We start from the raw sequence: 16,740 nt of genomic DNA on the forward strand, positions 1-16,740 counted from the left end.
GCTTTATTTGATTCTGGTATTATTTGGTCTTTTGCGATTTGATATGTTAGACTTTGAAGTTGTCCTTAGTATGAATGATGTTTAGAAGAGTTTTGATAGGCTTACTCCCAAGGGGGAGATAATGTGCCTAAATAGTAAGGTTATGGTGTGTTTATGTGTTTCCATAATTTCCTTATATGATGCATGTTAATGAAAGCTTGTGATTGAAAATAAAATGAGTTTGCATGATTATTTCCTCATGTTGTAGTGCATTGAGTAGGAGTTGCCTATTGCCTTTATGAGATTAATAGATGAGCATACCTTAGTTTGCAGTTGAAAGATTCCTCCTTGAATAAATGCTTTCTGAGAGTAAATTGCATTTAGGCTCCATGAGTGTGTGTTGAGCATGTTTAGCTTGGAGATGGTAGTTCCTCCTTGAAAATGAGTAGATATAGAATTTCATGAATTTTTGGGTTGGTAGATGTAGTTCCTACTTCCTTTTGTTGCATTCAATATGTTTAGCTTGGAATTAAAGTTTTCCTCTCTTGTTTATGTGCATATAGATGAGTTGCATGCATGATGGGCTGCTAGTCTAGAGTTGTTTCCTTTAAAAAGAGTTTAGAATCGTCATTCGAGGACGAATGATCCCTAGTGGAGATATTGTAACACCCGGAAACTAGTAAGCTCAACTAGAGCCTTAAGTGAGGGTGCTAGAGTTTAATGTGAGGGTTAGAATCATAAATATGACTTCTTGAACGTAGAATGAAGGTTTTAGGGTTAGAGCATCAAGGTACAACCCCCCAAGGACGAACCAAGGGTCCTTGAAAGGGACCCAAAATAGTTCCTAAAATCTGCCCAAAAAGAGCCCACCTACGGATGGGACTCACGCCTAGTAGGTGGATGATGAGTCCACAAATTGGACTCATTCAGGGCTATATTTTTATAGAAATTGTGTCCTCAATGCTTATTTTATCTCAATATCTGATGAAAACCCTTAAGTTTCAGGTATTTGAGGTTTTAAAGAAAGCATGGATACTATGTCGCAAAAAGGAACGAAAAGTCTGAAAAGAACGAAGAAATGAAGGCCTGAGGATCGCCGAGTCCACTTGGCGAGTCGCCAAAGGGTCTTACTTTGCCTTTTGTTCCAGTGTGCTAAGCCCTGAAGAAAAGGATTAAGTCGGCGGAAAAAGGGAGCAGTCGGCGCATCACCGAGCAGTTCCGCGAAGCAGTACCATGGCGCCCAATGACCCAGAGCACGACGAGGCTGAAGGCTGGTGCAAGATGGCGATGAACTACACCAAAGGGTGAATCGCCGAGTTGATCGGTGATTCTGACTAATGACGCCGAACGATCCGCTGCCGCACAAATCTGTGAAAACTATAAATACTAGTTAGATTTTAAGTTTTAGTGTGGAACAATTATTATAATTTTCACTTAGAGTCGAACAATTGTGATAGTTTTCATATAGAACAATACTTTTTGATATTTTTGCTCTAAGTTTGAGAGGGTTTTGATGACTTGAAAAAGAAGAGAGTTTCATCTCCAAGGATTTGGACTTGGGTCTCTTGGATTCTTCATTCTTGGCCTGTAACAAGACTGAAATCTTCATACCCATTTGAATGCAAGCTCATTTAGGTCTACATTTCTATCTCTTGATGTGTGGCTAAAACCTCCAATTCTTGGGGTGTGATCTAGCGAATATGGGTTAAGATAATTGTTGGGTCTTGCTTGCTGATAGTCTATTCGTAGTTTAAATGTAATTTCGTTTAGTGGTTGTGGATGAATTTAATGAATTTTTTGTTGCAAATACAAGTTTATTTATGTGTTTTCGGCTTGCTCGAGAAAGAGGTCATAAAACTAAAACCACTAAAATGATGATCGGAGTGAGTGGGTCGACATGAGGTTCAGATCGAGAGAGTGAACACTAGTCTCATGTCCACACACTCAGCTTGAGAGAGTGAGTGGATTAGGGCGTAGGCTGGTTTTCATGCGGAAAGTGAGTGACCAAGAGGAACACATTTGAAACGCGGTAAGTTGCTCGAGAGAGAGCTTATCCCCCTTAAAGTTTAGCCTAGTCACAATTATTCTATGAATCTTCTATCGAAAGCATGTACCCAATAATCTAGCTTAACCCGTATTCTCGTCATATCCCAATGATCCCCTCTCATTGCTTAGAAATCCTTGTTTATTTTGCTGTTTTTACTTAGTAGTGACAAAACCCCCGATTGTTAATTGACACTTTGCTGCCGGGGAGTGGTGTTATTTGATAATTTTTAGATTAGTAAAATTTTTGTTCTTCTTAATTGTAGTTTACTTACTTAACTCTTAGTTTTGTCTAGCTTGTTTGTGTGTTGAGATAGGATAATAAGTATACATGATGGAGATGGTGAACCAATGGAGCACCTCCAGTAGAAGTGATGAGGTTCAGTGATCGCATCCTGACCTTCAAGCATCTAGAAGGAGAATTTTTTCATGAGTCGTGGCTGAGGTTTAAAACACTAGTGATACAATGCCCAACTCATGAGATCCCCGATCTAGTTCTACTGGAATGCTTCTATAGGAGTCTAAATCTTGGCAATAGAGGATTAATCGATACTTATCCCAGGTGGCCTTGAGAGATACTCCTATGAGACCGTAGCCAAATTCCTTAACCTTGTGGCTAAAACCAACAAGGATACTGAGAAGGTCCAGCAATTGATCATTTTGCTAGGTCAGATGGATAACTTTACCCAAAAGGTCGAGGAACTGGAGGTGATGTCCAAAGAGAAGAGCAAATGCATACTACCTACAGAGCAGGGAAGGTCTATGGACATTGAAAATAGATGTATCAAGGATATGTTATTAACCATTCTCCATAAACTAAATGAGCAAGATAGAGTGTTAGATGAGATTAGAGAAAATGTAGAAGTGCTAAATCAGATGAACGATTCTCACTCTAGATCTATCCAGATAATTGAAACTCTCTTGGGTCGTGTGATGCCTCATCTCCATCAGCCACGAAGCAGGGGGTTGCCAAATGATGTTTTGGCTAACCCCAAAAATGAAGTTTCGATGTTAACCCGTGTCGTGCCACGACGTTAACTAAGGCGCTGTTTGGGAGGCAACCCAAAACCCTTAACTTCTTTAATTATGTTATTTTTGATACAAAGGTGTTTTGATTTTGTAGGATTGGGCATGAAAAGTTTGTGAAAAGTACAGGATGAATTACACAAGTTCAATTGGCGAATCGCTGACTAGATTAGCGACCCCGACTAAGACCGCCGTTTGGATCCTTACTTTGACTGAGGGTCCTATAAAACTCAGTGAGGTAGATAAACACTTGGCGGATCGCCAAGTAGTAGAGAAAATTCAACTAATGTCGTCGAATGGGTGAGATCTGGATGGTTTTTATAAAGTCACGGATCTTGATTTTCAACCTTTTTCATATTCTCTCACTCTCGATTTTCGCAAAATCGCACCTACTTAGTATTTTCAGAATTTTCACACCTCGTAAGTATTCTAGCTGCTTTAGTAGTGCTTGGATATGTACTAACCTGCTTCCTAGCATCACAGTCTTAACTTAATCTGGCTAAAAGGTTGGTTCTCCAAACCCTGCATTTAATTGTGATATTTATACTCTCATTGCAAGTAATTTTATCGTATGTCATGTGTTGTGCCTTTCTGATAAATTTAGAGTTTTCGACGTGCTGAGGTGAGCTCGCCGAATCACTTGGCGGTTCGTCAAATGATCCCATCTCGCCTTTAATTTCAGTCTACTTATGATAAGGGTTGTGTAACTTTCGGCCAGAAATCTTTGATCGCCAAAAGCATTCAACAACTCGACGAAAGTATCCATGGTCCCCCTTTTTGTCTGCACCCCTGAACCTTTTTGCACTGTATCCTTCGGCGGATAAAATCCTGCTCGCCAAAGCAACTTGGCGACTCACCGATCTATTCGGCGAGTTTTTCTGCAATTGTGCCTCTCTGAATTTGATTTAGTTTTTTTAACTTCTTCCGAATTCTTTGCAGAAATGACTAGATCTAAAGTTGCAGGAAGAAGCAGGCCACCACAAGGTAAAACAAAAGGGATTACAATCAATGAGGATGCAGATGCATTTAGAAGTAAGGTTGCTAAACTTTCCACAACTGGTGAAAAAGGCAAGGGCAAACACAAGACCCTTGAATTATCAGATGCAAGCACTAACAGTAATGACTTTTATAGAAATTACCCCAACCAATCTGAAAGCGAAGGTGTGGGTTCTGATGAGGATGATCGGTTAATAGTACTGAGGGCTGAGCGACGAACTAAGAAGCTGAATGATCTATCCAGGGCCAGGACTCCCCAGCCTACCACCACTACACCTCTAGTTCCAGAGCATGCAATGGTATTAGCACCTCCAGTACAAGGTCCTCCGCCTAAATCAATGAATCGAGTAAAGGCTGAGGGGTGTGCGCTTTTCGCTTGGCTTTTTTGCGTAAAGAACCTAACTCATCGAAAGTTAAGAAAAATGAACCATTAAACCCTTTAACCAGTGTATGCTAAGTAGTGGCAATAAGAATCTGAACTTTCTGAAATTGGAACCAGAACTTGAATAGGAAAACAAGTGGACACACCCGCAAGGAAACCCATGTTTGAGATACCACAAGTTCCAAATCTTCACCAAACCCCGTGGCCCTTATATTCCAGTATAGCAGCGTGTGAGCACAACCAAGGGTCCACAGAGGAGGTGACGACTTTAAAAGCTGCCATTGCTGAACTGCGAAAAGATGTAGACCACTTGAAGTCCACCGATGTGTCTATGGTCTTTGGATCAGTGGAGATTCCAGAGGTGCCTAAGATGCCTCAGACCACCACTGGACATGGGGATAGAGGGAAGCAGATAGCCGATCCTGAGTCAGAAGCAGCAACTGATGAAGAGATGCTTGAGGAGACTGAGGGAGCTGCAGATGAAGACCTGACTGAGATGGAAACAATTATGATAGATGCTGCTGTGCAAACTTCCTTAACACATGTTGCTGTATCCAATGGAGCTGGTCCTTCTGGGGGTCACTCCGGGCATTGAAGCCCAGACAGATGGAGCGACCAATTCGACATGATTCCCTCTTTCCTCCCTCTCTGTCTTTTCCTATTCTAAATCCTGGATAATCTTATTTGCATTTGAGGACATATTGCTTTTATTTGTGGTGGGGCAAGGCCCACCTTTGTGTGCTATTTGATGTTTGTATGTTGTGTATATTTGGGCTGTTCTTTTTAAATTGTGTTATTATACACTGCTTTGCGTGGATGTTTGAGCTTGTGGCTCATTTTTTTGCATATTGTAAAATGATTTATACCTCTTCTAATTTTGTTTTGAATTTTTCGCACATTTTCGGCACCCGTTATATGCTCTTGAATGTGGCTGTTCTTTTGCAAAAAATTGAGTCTCGGTTCCAATCAATAACGATGACTTGAATACTGCTCTCAATTGAACGAACATGAATGCGCTGATGAGGCCAAATGAAGTTGCATAGATAATATGTGAACTCTTTGCATCTTGTTATGACTAGCCTAGTATCGAATTGAGTCTCTTGTGATGATCATTGCACACTAGTGAAAGTGTGGAGTCTTGTTTAACTTATAGTGTCAATGCCTAGTGTGATGAGCTTACCTGTGAACTATGCATGATGGATCCTAGAATTTTCCCCGTTGGTCCGGTCAACTAAGTGATGCTATATCTTGATATGGCTCGAGATCTAGGCATCAGTGCCTGGAGTCACCTCAGAAGGACTTTGATGCCGATCAAATGGCTTTTTGTAATGCTAGGCAGCAAAGAAATCCAAACCCAAGTACTAATCACTGACTAAAATACTAAATTAAGGCAAAAATATAGAAAATAATACCTTTGGTGTGATTTTGGAGAGTTTGAAATAGGGGAAACTGAGAGATTCAAAAATTTGACCTTTGGTGTTTATATAACCGTTCCGTTCTTGTCCATTCGGCGACGTTAGTCGCACTCTCCGAACCACCGAGCGGTCTTTTGTCCCGCCTTTTCTTCAAAATCTTCAATTTTTTGGGGGCAAAATCGGTGGTCTGCATCGAGATCACCGAACAGGTTGGCTATTCATCGAGCTACTTTTTGAGTTCGTCGAGTTTTACAGGCTCTGCAATGCACTAGCATTGAGCCCAACGACGGATACAATTGATATCGCCGACCTATTAGGTGAATCGCTGAATGGACCTGTTGCTCGCCAACTTGAAATTTTCCACACTTATCTCATTTTTAACCTGCCACATTATAAACCATTATTTATAAAAGTAAAATCCTACATTTGCAACCTTGGGTTGCCTCCCAAGAAGCGCCTTATTTAACATTGTGGCTCGACATAGGTCCTGCCTCGACGTAGGTTCTGCCTCACTCTCTCTTATTAGAGCTAGACCTAGTGTCTTAGGTAACCCCAATATATCGTTTGGATGGAGCTGAGGCATTGCAAACATAAGGAGTGATTTGATGTGCTGGATTGATCTAGAATAAGATCCAATCAATTGATTCAACGCTTCAACGTTCTCTCTCATTACATCCAATACTAGATCTTTATCGGTGATCTCTTGGAGAATGATTTAAAGTGTGTCCTCAACACGACTTTTCTCATATTCTCTAGACTTCTTTCGCGCATGAGGAGGTGTGTACATCCCTTGGCGTTTGCACTGGTTTTCCACTTCAGATATTTTGGTGGTCAAGTCATATGGTTGAGATACCAGTGCAACTATCTTGAAGTCACCCTCGACTACTTGATCTGCCTCAACTGGCTTGCCATCCACTCCCTCTGTCATTCTCAGAGGACCTACATACACAAATAATAAACAAAGAAAATAAAACTAAAAGTAAAATTAATAAAAACTACACCAAAAAGAACAAAAACTCTAGAAATCTACATCTTCACGTGACACCACTCCCCGGCAGTGGCGCCATTTTGATGGTTATCGTGACCAACGACACTAACCTACGGTATGAGTGTCTACGATCTTCGATAATATAATAATCCAACCAAGGGTTGGGGTCGTGTTCCAAGGGAGTGGTAGTGAAATAGTAGTTAGGCTAAAAATTTGTTCTAGTTAGCTGTAGTTTGAGAAATTATCGAATAGAAACAAAGTAAATTCAAGTGGGTGACACCAAAGTGTCAAATATCAATGAGGGTCTGTCACAAGTATAGTTAAAACAACAAAAATAAAGAGAAAATTCAAGTATGGGGAGAAGTTCTTGGGGTGTGATCGCGATACAAGTTGAGATAAATCGGTGGGTACATGCTTTTGATAGGAAATTTGCAAGATAATAGTGACTAGGCTAAGCTTTAGATGGAAATAAGTTCCCCCTCGGTCAACTTACCCCGTTTCAAATGCGTTCCTCTCGAACACCCATTTGTCGCATGAAGGCTAGCCTACGCCTTACCTCACTCACTCTCTCGAGCTGAGTGTTATGATATGGGACTAGGGTTCACCCTCTTGGGCTCAATCTCATGTCGACCCACTCCTTAGACCATAGGTCTAGTGGTCTTGGTTTCACGACCTCTTTCTTGGGAAAGCCGAAAACACATGGGTGGTTTGTATTTGCAACTACAAACCCAATAAATTAAATCACAACCACTAGGTGAAATCACCATTAAAATACATCTAACCTATCAGCAAGCGAGACCCAATAACAATATGAACACATATTTGCTAAATCACACCCCAAGAATGGGGTTTTTTCGCCACACATAAAGAAATAACAAAATACACCTAAAATGATAATAAAATCAAATGGGTATAAGGAATTAAAGCTTGATTTAAGCAAAGGAAGAAGAATGGAAAATACCCACTTCCAACTTGGGGAAGATGAAATTCTTCTTTCTTCAAGTCTCCCTAACAAAACCCTCTCCAAACTTGAGAGAAAATATCCCAAAAAGTACTATTCTATTGTAGAAATTATAATAATAATTTGAATCCTTAAAATTAATAGAGTTATAGACTTCAGAAATTAGTGCTGGCGGATCGCTTGGTGAAATTAGTCAAGGCCGCTGAATAACTCGGTGACTCTCCTTTCTTCTGTCTCATCGCCATTTTGTGCTTTCCTTCAGCATCTTCACGTTCTGGACCATTGGCGGTATCGTACTATTTCACAGAACTATTCAGCGAAGCACCGACTGCTCCTTTCATCGCCTTTTTGATCCTTCTCCTTCAGGGCGAAGGCGTACTGAAACAAAGGGCGGAGTGAGTCCCTTCGGCGAATCACCAAGTGTGTTTGGTGATGCTCAGGCTTCAACTTCTTCGTTCTTTTCAGCCTTTTTGTTCCTTTTTGCACCTAAGTGTCCATGCTTCCACTAAAACTTCAAATACCTGAAACTTATGAGTTTTCACTAGACAAAATAAGCATTTGAGGACACTATTTCTATCAAAATAAAGCCCTAAATGAGTCCAATATATGGACTCATCACAGATCGTAGGTGGGGTTCCATCGTTATGACCCAAATCTTTATAGTATCTATTCCCACCCACGGTCAACCTGTACGGTTCATTGTTGGACCTACAGACCGTAGGTGAGGGTCAACAGCCAATTAGAGGGAAGTTGATGTTGGTCAACTTCAAATGGCTATAACTTTTAGCACAAAAGTCTTTAGGTAGCCCATTACCAACCCAATGATAGATAATTGAATTCTCTTTCCAACGCCGCCGAGTTTGCTAAAATCCCATCTCCGAGTAAAAAGTTATGCTAATTTTAGTGAAGCCCTGTCGGGAGACTTGACCGACGACCCCTACCTATGGTTGGTAGGTCAACCCATGGACCTTAGGTCCCTCCTGGTGGCCTTCGTCAGAATTAAGTCAGGTTCGTTTTGGTCCTTTCTCCTATGTGTTGGTCACTTAAACTATGTCGTTTAATCCCTGAACTACGTAGTTTTGGTCAGTTTAAGGCTAGTAACTTAGTCAGATCTTTCCCTAAGCGATTCATTCACTAAAAATTCGTCAAACTTAGAACTCAAGAGGAGAAAAGAGGCAACCCAAACCCTTCCAATAATGCAACAAGTTTTCTTCAATTCTATCCCCAAAATCAAAGGATTTCTCTGTAGATTTCGTCACCAGGTATGTGGGATTTCACTGGTGGATTCTTTTCATCCACTAGGTCCCTAGAATTTAGTTAGATTCTTGATTCCTATATATTTCTTAGACCTAGCTAGGGTTTCTAAGATCTTAGATATTGGTTGTGATTTAGCTGTTAGAGTATTTCCAAGTAGATATCATGTTTTTGTGGAATCATTGCTTAGTTCTTTGCATGAAACTCAGAACCCTAGTTGTGTAGATTCTCTTAGTTCATGAATTACACATGCTAGGTCAGTTAAACATATATACATGCTTCAGTTTTTGATTGTCACATTATTAGTATATAATTGTTACATTCTCAGATTTACATGTCACTATTCAGTATTTTAGTATTTCAGTCATAGTGTATCATATACATATTCAGTTGGGAGTAGGCTTAGCACCGAGTGGACTAGGGTTTCAGTGTACCCATATAGTCCTAGAACTACGTGCCCCTGTAGGTTAAGTCCCATCTGTGGGCATAAAGTTTAGTGATTACGCTAGTCATGCCTTTATACCTCTGGCAAGGTATATCAGGCCCTTCGATGGGGTGTATACATCGGACACCACAGTTAGGTCACATGGTGGTTATATCGGTTACTAGTAGCTCCTACATTCAGACTCTAGTGTATTTGACCAAGTTTTCAGATATACTTTAGTATTCAGTTTCAGCATGTTATGTACTTGGTCATTGCTTTCAGTTCAGTTCATTTCAGTATGCATCAGTATTTCCATCATGTTCAGATTATATTATTGATTAGTTATGCTTTGTTCAGCTTATATGTTTGTTCAGATTTTATCCTATCCTGCATGCTCAGTACCTTCCAAGTACTGACGCATACTTTATGCTACATCTTTTCATGATGTAGGTTCAGGTCCTCAACATCCAGATCATGCGTGTATCGATTCTCGATCCACATTCAATATATTTAGTGGTGAGTCCTCATACTTCGAAGGCAATAAACATGTTTTTAGATTTAGTCTTTCATTTCAGTTTCAATTTTGCTAGGGTTAGTTGTGACATGTCCCAGCAACTCTAGTCAGTAGAGGCTTTCCAGACAATAGTATTAGATTCAACGTAGTTTTTTAGTGATTGTTCAGTATCACTAAACTCTTATTCAATATTTTTATATTCAAACAAGTTTTGGGTATTCCCCACTATTAGTTATCTCATGATTTAGGTTCCGCATTAACTTATCTTCTCATAGATTTGTTCAGTTTGCTTATGATATGCCAACTGATATACCGTGAGTTTACGATATTTTTAATACATTTCACTTAAGAGTTTTGTGTGTCTAGGGCCATTTTGTATTGGTTTTTATGTATTTTTATCGTGTTTGCAGGAAATATGTTCAGACGTGGAAACTGAGAGACACCATTGAAGAATGTGCAGAAAAGGGCATCTACGGAGGTGATCTACGGACCGTAGGTCCATTCACGCTCCATAGATGATGACAGCAGATGGGCAGGCAAGGCTTGAAGGAAAATCAGGGAATTCTTGACCAAGTGTGGAACCACAGTTGCAAACCACAGACATAGATCGACCTACGGGCCGTACTGCTGTTTCGTCAAATCATTCAGAGAGGGGTTCCAGTACTGTGGATCAACCCACAATTCGTACTGTGGATCAGTCGATTGATTCACAGAAGTGGAGACTTTTGAAGATTGGAAAATTGCCGATGTTCTAAGCCACGGAAGGGACCTACGGACCGTAGGTCAATCCACAATCCATAGGTCAATGTCGTAGATCGAAAATGCTACCTGAAACATTATTTCCTTGTTTCGTTTCCTTTTTAGTTAGGGCTTATTTTTCTATATATAGGTCATGTAAACCTCATTTTACGGAGTTAGACATTATTATTCTTGTTCTAGTTTTTGGCGTTGGAGATTAACTTGAAACTTTAGTAATTCTTAATTTCCTAAGTTCGTTTTGAAGATTTTAGTTTGGAAATTCAAGTTGAAATTCTGGGTTTATCATTCTCATTATGTAAGTTCATGATTTCTTCTTCTAAAAATATGTATCGTGTTCTTGCTATTGTGGATAACTAAATCCACAATTAGGGTTGTGGGAACCATGAGCGATTAACAAAATATGAATAGTAACTAAGCAATTCTTGAATAGTGTTATTGCATGCATTGATAATTCTTTTGTTTGGAAGTCTTTTTAGTGGTTGCAATAGTTAAAACTCTCCTCGTTACTACTTGCCGGACCAAGGAGGAATTTAACACGAAAAGAATTATCAATATAGATTTAGAGTGATACTATCTAATAGTCTAATGTCAATTGGTGCGAGGGTGAAAACTAAGCCATACATCGATGTGATGTCTAATATGAGGTAAATGTATGGGTTAGTAAATTATACACACGTAGCCGGACCAAGGTGCAGGGTGAAATTCTCTATTTGCCGGACCAAGGAATTAGAGATACCTAAATTATCACTTTTCATGTAATACACTAGGAAATGGTTGCTATTACTAGGATTATTGAATTATGAGCTTATGGGGAACACGTACACCCTAGTTACTTTCTCATCTTGATAACAACTAAAGTTTAAATCTTGCTCATTGATTACTTACATAATTTTCTGAATTTAATTCATAAATCCCCCCTTTTAATTAATTGTTTTCGGAAATACATTGACTAAACAAATATAATCGTGGGTTAAAGTTAAGTCTAAACCATATTCCTCGTGGGATCGACCCCAACCTATAAGTTGGCTGCTTTACTTGATAACAATCGCTTATGCTTCTTTAGGGAGGTGTAATTTGAGCGTATCAAATTTTGGCGCCGTTACCGGGGAATTTGGCTTTTAGATTAAGTTTAACTACATTATTGAACTTTAGTCAAATATTTCCTAATTTTACTTTTTCTTTTGTTTTTGTCTCTCTTAGGTTCCTACTATGGTGTATGCCAAGTACAAGGAGTCAATGAGAACCACTTACTCCCTACGCTCCAGAACTGAACAGAACTTTGCAGAGAATGAATAATCAAGGAGTGCCAACTAATCCTATCGGAGGAGAAGTAGGTGATGGTGTTGGGTTGCAGTCTCCGATGGTTGATGATGAGAATAATCAGATTCAAGCTGAGAATCTATTGACAAATGCAGTGAGGTTACTTCATCAACCAGGACCAAGACTGCCTGATAACTATAGGGTCAACTTTAGTGCTGTTGAATCTGACGGTCCTCTTGTCCTACCTCCTCTACCTCAGGGGCATACATTTGTGGTGACTAGCAGTTTGATGCAGATGCTTACTACGAGGGGCTTGTTTGCGGGTTTGTCATTGGAGGATCGACATGCGCACGTAACCAAGCTAAGAAGTGTTTGCAAAAGCTGTATTAGTCGCCCAGACTTAGATATGGATGTCATTCGATTGCGAGTATTCCCTCTATCGTTGACCGGCGATGATGCTGTGTGGTTTAATGAGCTTCCTTATAACTCAATATATACATGGGACCAATTGACTGATGTGTTCCTAGGAAGATTCTTTCCAGTGTCCAAGAAGCTAAACCATAAAGATAAACTCAACAATTTTGTAGCACTTCCCGGAGAGTCCATGAGCAGTTCTTGGGATAGGTTCATTGCATTTATACGAGGTGTCCCGACTCACTGAATTGATGATGAGTCGCTGAAGGAATATTTCTACCGAGGTTAGGATGACAACAGTAAGGCAATGCTTGATACTATTGCTGGAGGTTCATATGGTGAGTGTAGTTTTGAGCAGATTACGGTGAAACTGAAGAAGATCTCCCAAAACAACAAAGCTTGGAGCACTAGAAAGTCGGATACTGGAAGGAACACGTTTGCCTTCCATACTACAAACAACTAATTTGCAGATGAGATTCGTGAGGAGATGGTTCAGATGAGGACTGAACTAGGGTTGGTTTTGAAGCATGTGAGCGGAGAAGGTAAATGCTATGAATTATTGACTAGGAATCCACCTCCGATTGAGTAGTGTTATTATGAAGAGGATACTTATGCGATGAATGATCAAACCGGGGTTTCCAACCAAAGGCCCAAGGTTCCAATACGGATAACTGGCGCCAAGGTCAAGGAAACCAAGGTCGGAACTATGGCAACTACAACTGAGAGGGTCAATATGTCTGGAATGGGAACTTCAATCGTGACAACAACTACAACCAGAACAACTATGGCAACATAAATGATCGGGTTAGACCTTATGTTTTGCCTCAAAATCAGGAATCTGGAAGTAGTTTGTCACGTATTGAGGATATGATGTAGAAGATGATGAGAAGGTTTGATGCAACTGATGAGAATGTGAATGAGATGAGAAATGACTTGTCTGAAATTGGCCAGAAAGTTGATGCCCATGCAGTGTCGATAAAGCAACTTGAGCAACAATTTAGTCAGTTGTCTGCTACTGTGAATACATACCAACCAGGAACGCTTCCCAGCAACACCATCCAAAATCTGAAGAATGATGGGCTTTGTATGGCAGTCACGACTCGTGAAGGAAAGCAGACTACTGACCCCCCCATGCCATCCGATGTAGAAAAAGTGGTAGAAACAGATGGTGATGAGATTGAGGTTACCGAAGAGACTAAAAATGCCACAGAAAATGAAGCGGAGATAGCCCAAAAGGTTGTTCCCATTCCTAGACCTCCACCTCCTTTCCCACAGAGGTTAGTGCAGAAGGCTGAAGAAGGAAAGTACTGCAGGTTCATAACTATGTTGAAACAGCCTTCCATCAATGCCTCTTTGATAAAAGCTTTGGAGCAAATGCCTTGGTATGCAAAGTTCATGAAGGACTTGGTGACCAAAAAGAGGGCTGTTAGTTTTGAGAATGATGAGAGGTTGCAGCATTGTAGTGCCATTTCTACGAGGTCACAGGTACAAAAGATAGAGGATCCTGGAGCTTTCACTATTCCATGCACCATCGGTAAGATGCACTTTGCAAAAGCTTTGTGTGATTTGGGTGCCAGCATTAACTTGATGCCGTTGTCAATTTATAAGAAGTTGGGTTTAGGAGCTCCAAAACCAACTGTGATGCATTTACCTATGGCTGATAGAACTATGAAAAAGCCCATTGGAGTGCTTCAAGATGTCTTTGTGAATGTGGGGCCGTTCATTTTTCTGACAAACTTTGTTATACTTGATTGCGAGGTTGACTTTGAGGGCCCCATCATCTTAGAGAGATAATTCCTTGCTACTGGGTGTGCCTTAGTTGATATGGAGAGTGGGCAAATGAAGTTTCGACTGAATAAGAATGAGGTGACCTTCAACGTCTATAAGTCTATAAAGCAGGAAAGTGATGTTAAATCGGTATCGGTGGTGAGTCACACTTTCGGATGAGGTGCCTTGACACGGAGAAGAAGCGCCATGCTCAAAAGACATAGAAGTGCAAACTAGCTCATAGTGATCTGGTGTTGTTTTATAAATCAAGGTTGTGCTATTTTCCGAGTAGATCCAAGTCCCAATGGACTGGACCATTCAGAATGACCCAAGTGTCCCCACATGGAGTGGTTGAGCTCGAGAAAAGGAGTGGGACAAGGTTCAAACCCGACCAACGGAGGATAAAAAACTACATAAGAAGTTCTGAGAGTGTAAATGCAGTGATAGAGGCATGGAATCTTGATGAAGTCTGAGTAAGCAAGGGGTCTACATCGTGCCGTGATGTTAAACCAAACGTTTCTTGGGAGGCAACACAAGATGTAAAATCTAGCCTACTATATGTTTTTCTTTTCGATTTAGGAGTTTTCTTCGTTTATTTGAATTTTTGTAATCCTTTAGATAGGTGTTTTATTTTCTGTATTAGTGTTGGCTAGATATAGCATAGGCTCTGTGTCTAAAAAGTGTCCAAAAATTATAAAAATAATGGCCTAACGATTGCTATATGTACATGGATGAAAAGGCCAAATCTGCATAAAAAACACTGTACAGAGGTCTACGGACCCCATTAACGGTCCGTGGGTCAATCCACGGACCGTGAATGGTGTCCGTCCATCCCATGTATGTATCCTTAATTTGTCCAAGTGTGGGTGCCTATAGTAGCGTGAGCACTACTAATGGTGCAACGAGAGTTGATGTTAGCACTACTGATGGTGCAGAGATGAGAGATGCGGGAACTACTGAGGGTGACCGAAGTGTTGATCCAGCGGGCTCCAGGAAACCGGACCCACTTGCTTGTTGATGAGTCTTCGGCGCCATGCGCCACAGGTTTGCTTCCCCCAATCCATTACTTTTTACTGTTTGTGTGTGCATTGGGGACAATTGCGCCTATTTTTGTTGGGGGTGGGGTAAATGGATTGTGAGTGATAGGGTGAAGTCTGAGTAACCCAACTCATAATCCTCTCTTGGGGTTTTCTTGCCTGTGTTCTTTTCCCCCAAGAGATTGCTTAATTTCTGTTGAACTGGAATGTGTTAGGACTGTATGTGTAGAAATATGAGAAAGAATGAAGCCTGATGGCAAAAGCTTTTTGAAAAAAAAATGATACATGTCCAAAATTTGTGATATGTGCTAAAATTTGTAGACTAGAATGAGTTGAATATGTTGGCTCTGAGTAGGACATGATAATGAACCAACTTGATGGCATGACTTAAGCTAAAACTTGAATTGGGTAATCTGATAATATGATAATGAAACTATGTGCCAAGAGTGTGAGAGTAGTTGATTGTTCAAATAGTGTATGTGCCAATCAAGAACTTGCCCGGTTAGTCCTGCTTAGACAATCTACTCTAGAGGATAGGAAGTGATCATAGGCCCTTGTTCTGATAAGTCCACAAATTGCCTAAAAGAAAAATCCAACCAAATGAAATAAATGCTCCCTTTGATCCAAAGGCTTTGAGCCTAAATTAGACCATTTCTTTCTAAACCCCTAACTCACCTTCCCATAATCTACTGTGTTGGTCCCGGTCCCTCCTTGGACATGTGCACCTCAACTTAGGCCAAAAGCCTAAGTTGAGGGTGGCTAATGTAAAAAGTAACCTCAATCCTGGCCCTGATCCAACATCGGGTATTGTGCACCTCAACCAATGGAAAATCCATAAGTTGAGGGTGGATATGAAAGGGGAAACCAAAAGAAAAATGGGTATGAAAAGAGTTTGGGGTTGAAAAAAAAAGAGAAAAAGGAAAAGAGAGGAGAGAATGTGACTTTGTGCAAAAAAAGGTGAACAAAAGTGTTGAAAGCGAAAGAAAAGAATAGACTCAAGAAAAAGAAGAAAGTGAAAAAATAAAGAGCTACAAAGTCTAAAGTCACATCCATTGTTGAAGAGAATCAAGGGAAATAAGGTAAAATGGTAGGATGTCAAGAATAAGGCAAAAAGAGGTAGAAATTCTAATGTAATGTCAAGGAGGGCAGAAAGTCACTAAAGAGTATCCAAATGTACCACACCTGACCCTGAGCCTACGTTACAAGCCAAGAAAGTCCTATATTGATCCTAGAAACTAGTTTGGAGAGTCTAAGCAGTGAAAATAAGGGCAAGCCTATGGTATTGAGCACTAACTGTACTTGAAGTTACTTCTGAGTGTGAGTGTTGAATGAATCCTTGTACTCAAAAGCATATTCATTGTGTGAAAAAGGGATTTTTTTTTAGGTAAGGTACTAGTTACATTGTCGCAAATTGGTACCTTGGTGAAAGTAAAACAGTGTATGCTGTGTGTTGGTTGGTCGGTTTTTGTCATGTTTGGATCCGCACAAGTTAGCTTGTTGATTCTGGGAGAAAAGATTTGC

General features: G+C 40.3%; 1 protein-coding gene across 1 annotated transcript; it reads left to right on the top strand.

Annotated features, from left to right (window-relative positions):
- The first annotated feature begins 13,336 nt into the window (after positions 1 to 13,336).
- LOC125837821 (uncharacterized) lies at positions 13,337 to 14,209 on the top strand. Its single transcript, XM_049516892.1, has one exon. The coding sequence runs from the start codon at positions 13,337 to 13,339 to the stop codon at positions 14,207 to 14,209; it is 873 nt and encodes a 290-aa protein (XP_049372849.1).
- Positions 14,210 to 16,740: the final 2,531 nt, after the last annotated feature.

This window comes from Solanum verrucosum, unplaced genomic scaffold, assembly GCF_900185275.1.
Source record: "Solanum verrucosum unplaced genomic scaffold, falcon-dt-bn FXZP01000139.1, whole genome shotgun sequence".
Classification (NCBI taxonomy): Eukaryota; Viridiplantae; Streptophyta; class Magnoliopsida; order Solanales; family Solanaceae; genus Solanum; species Solanum verrucosum.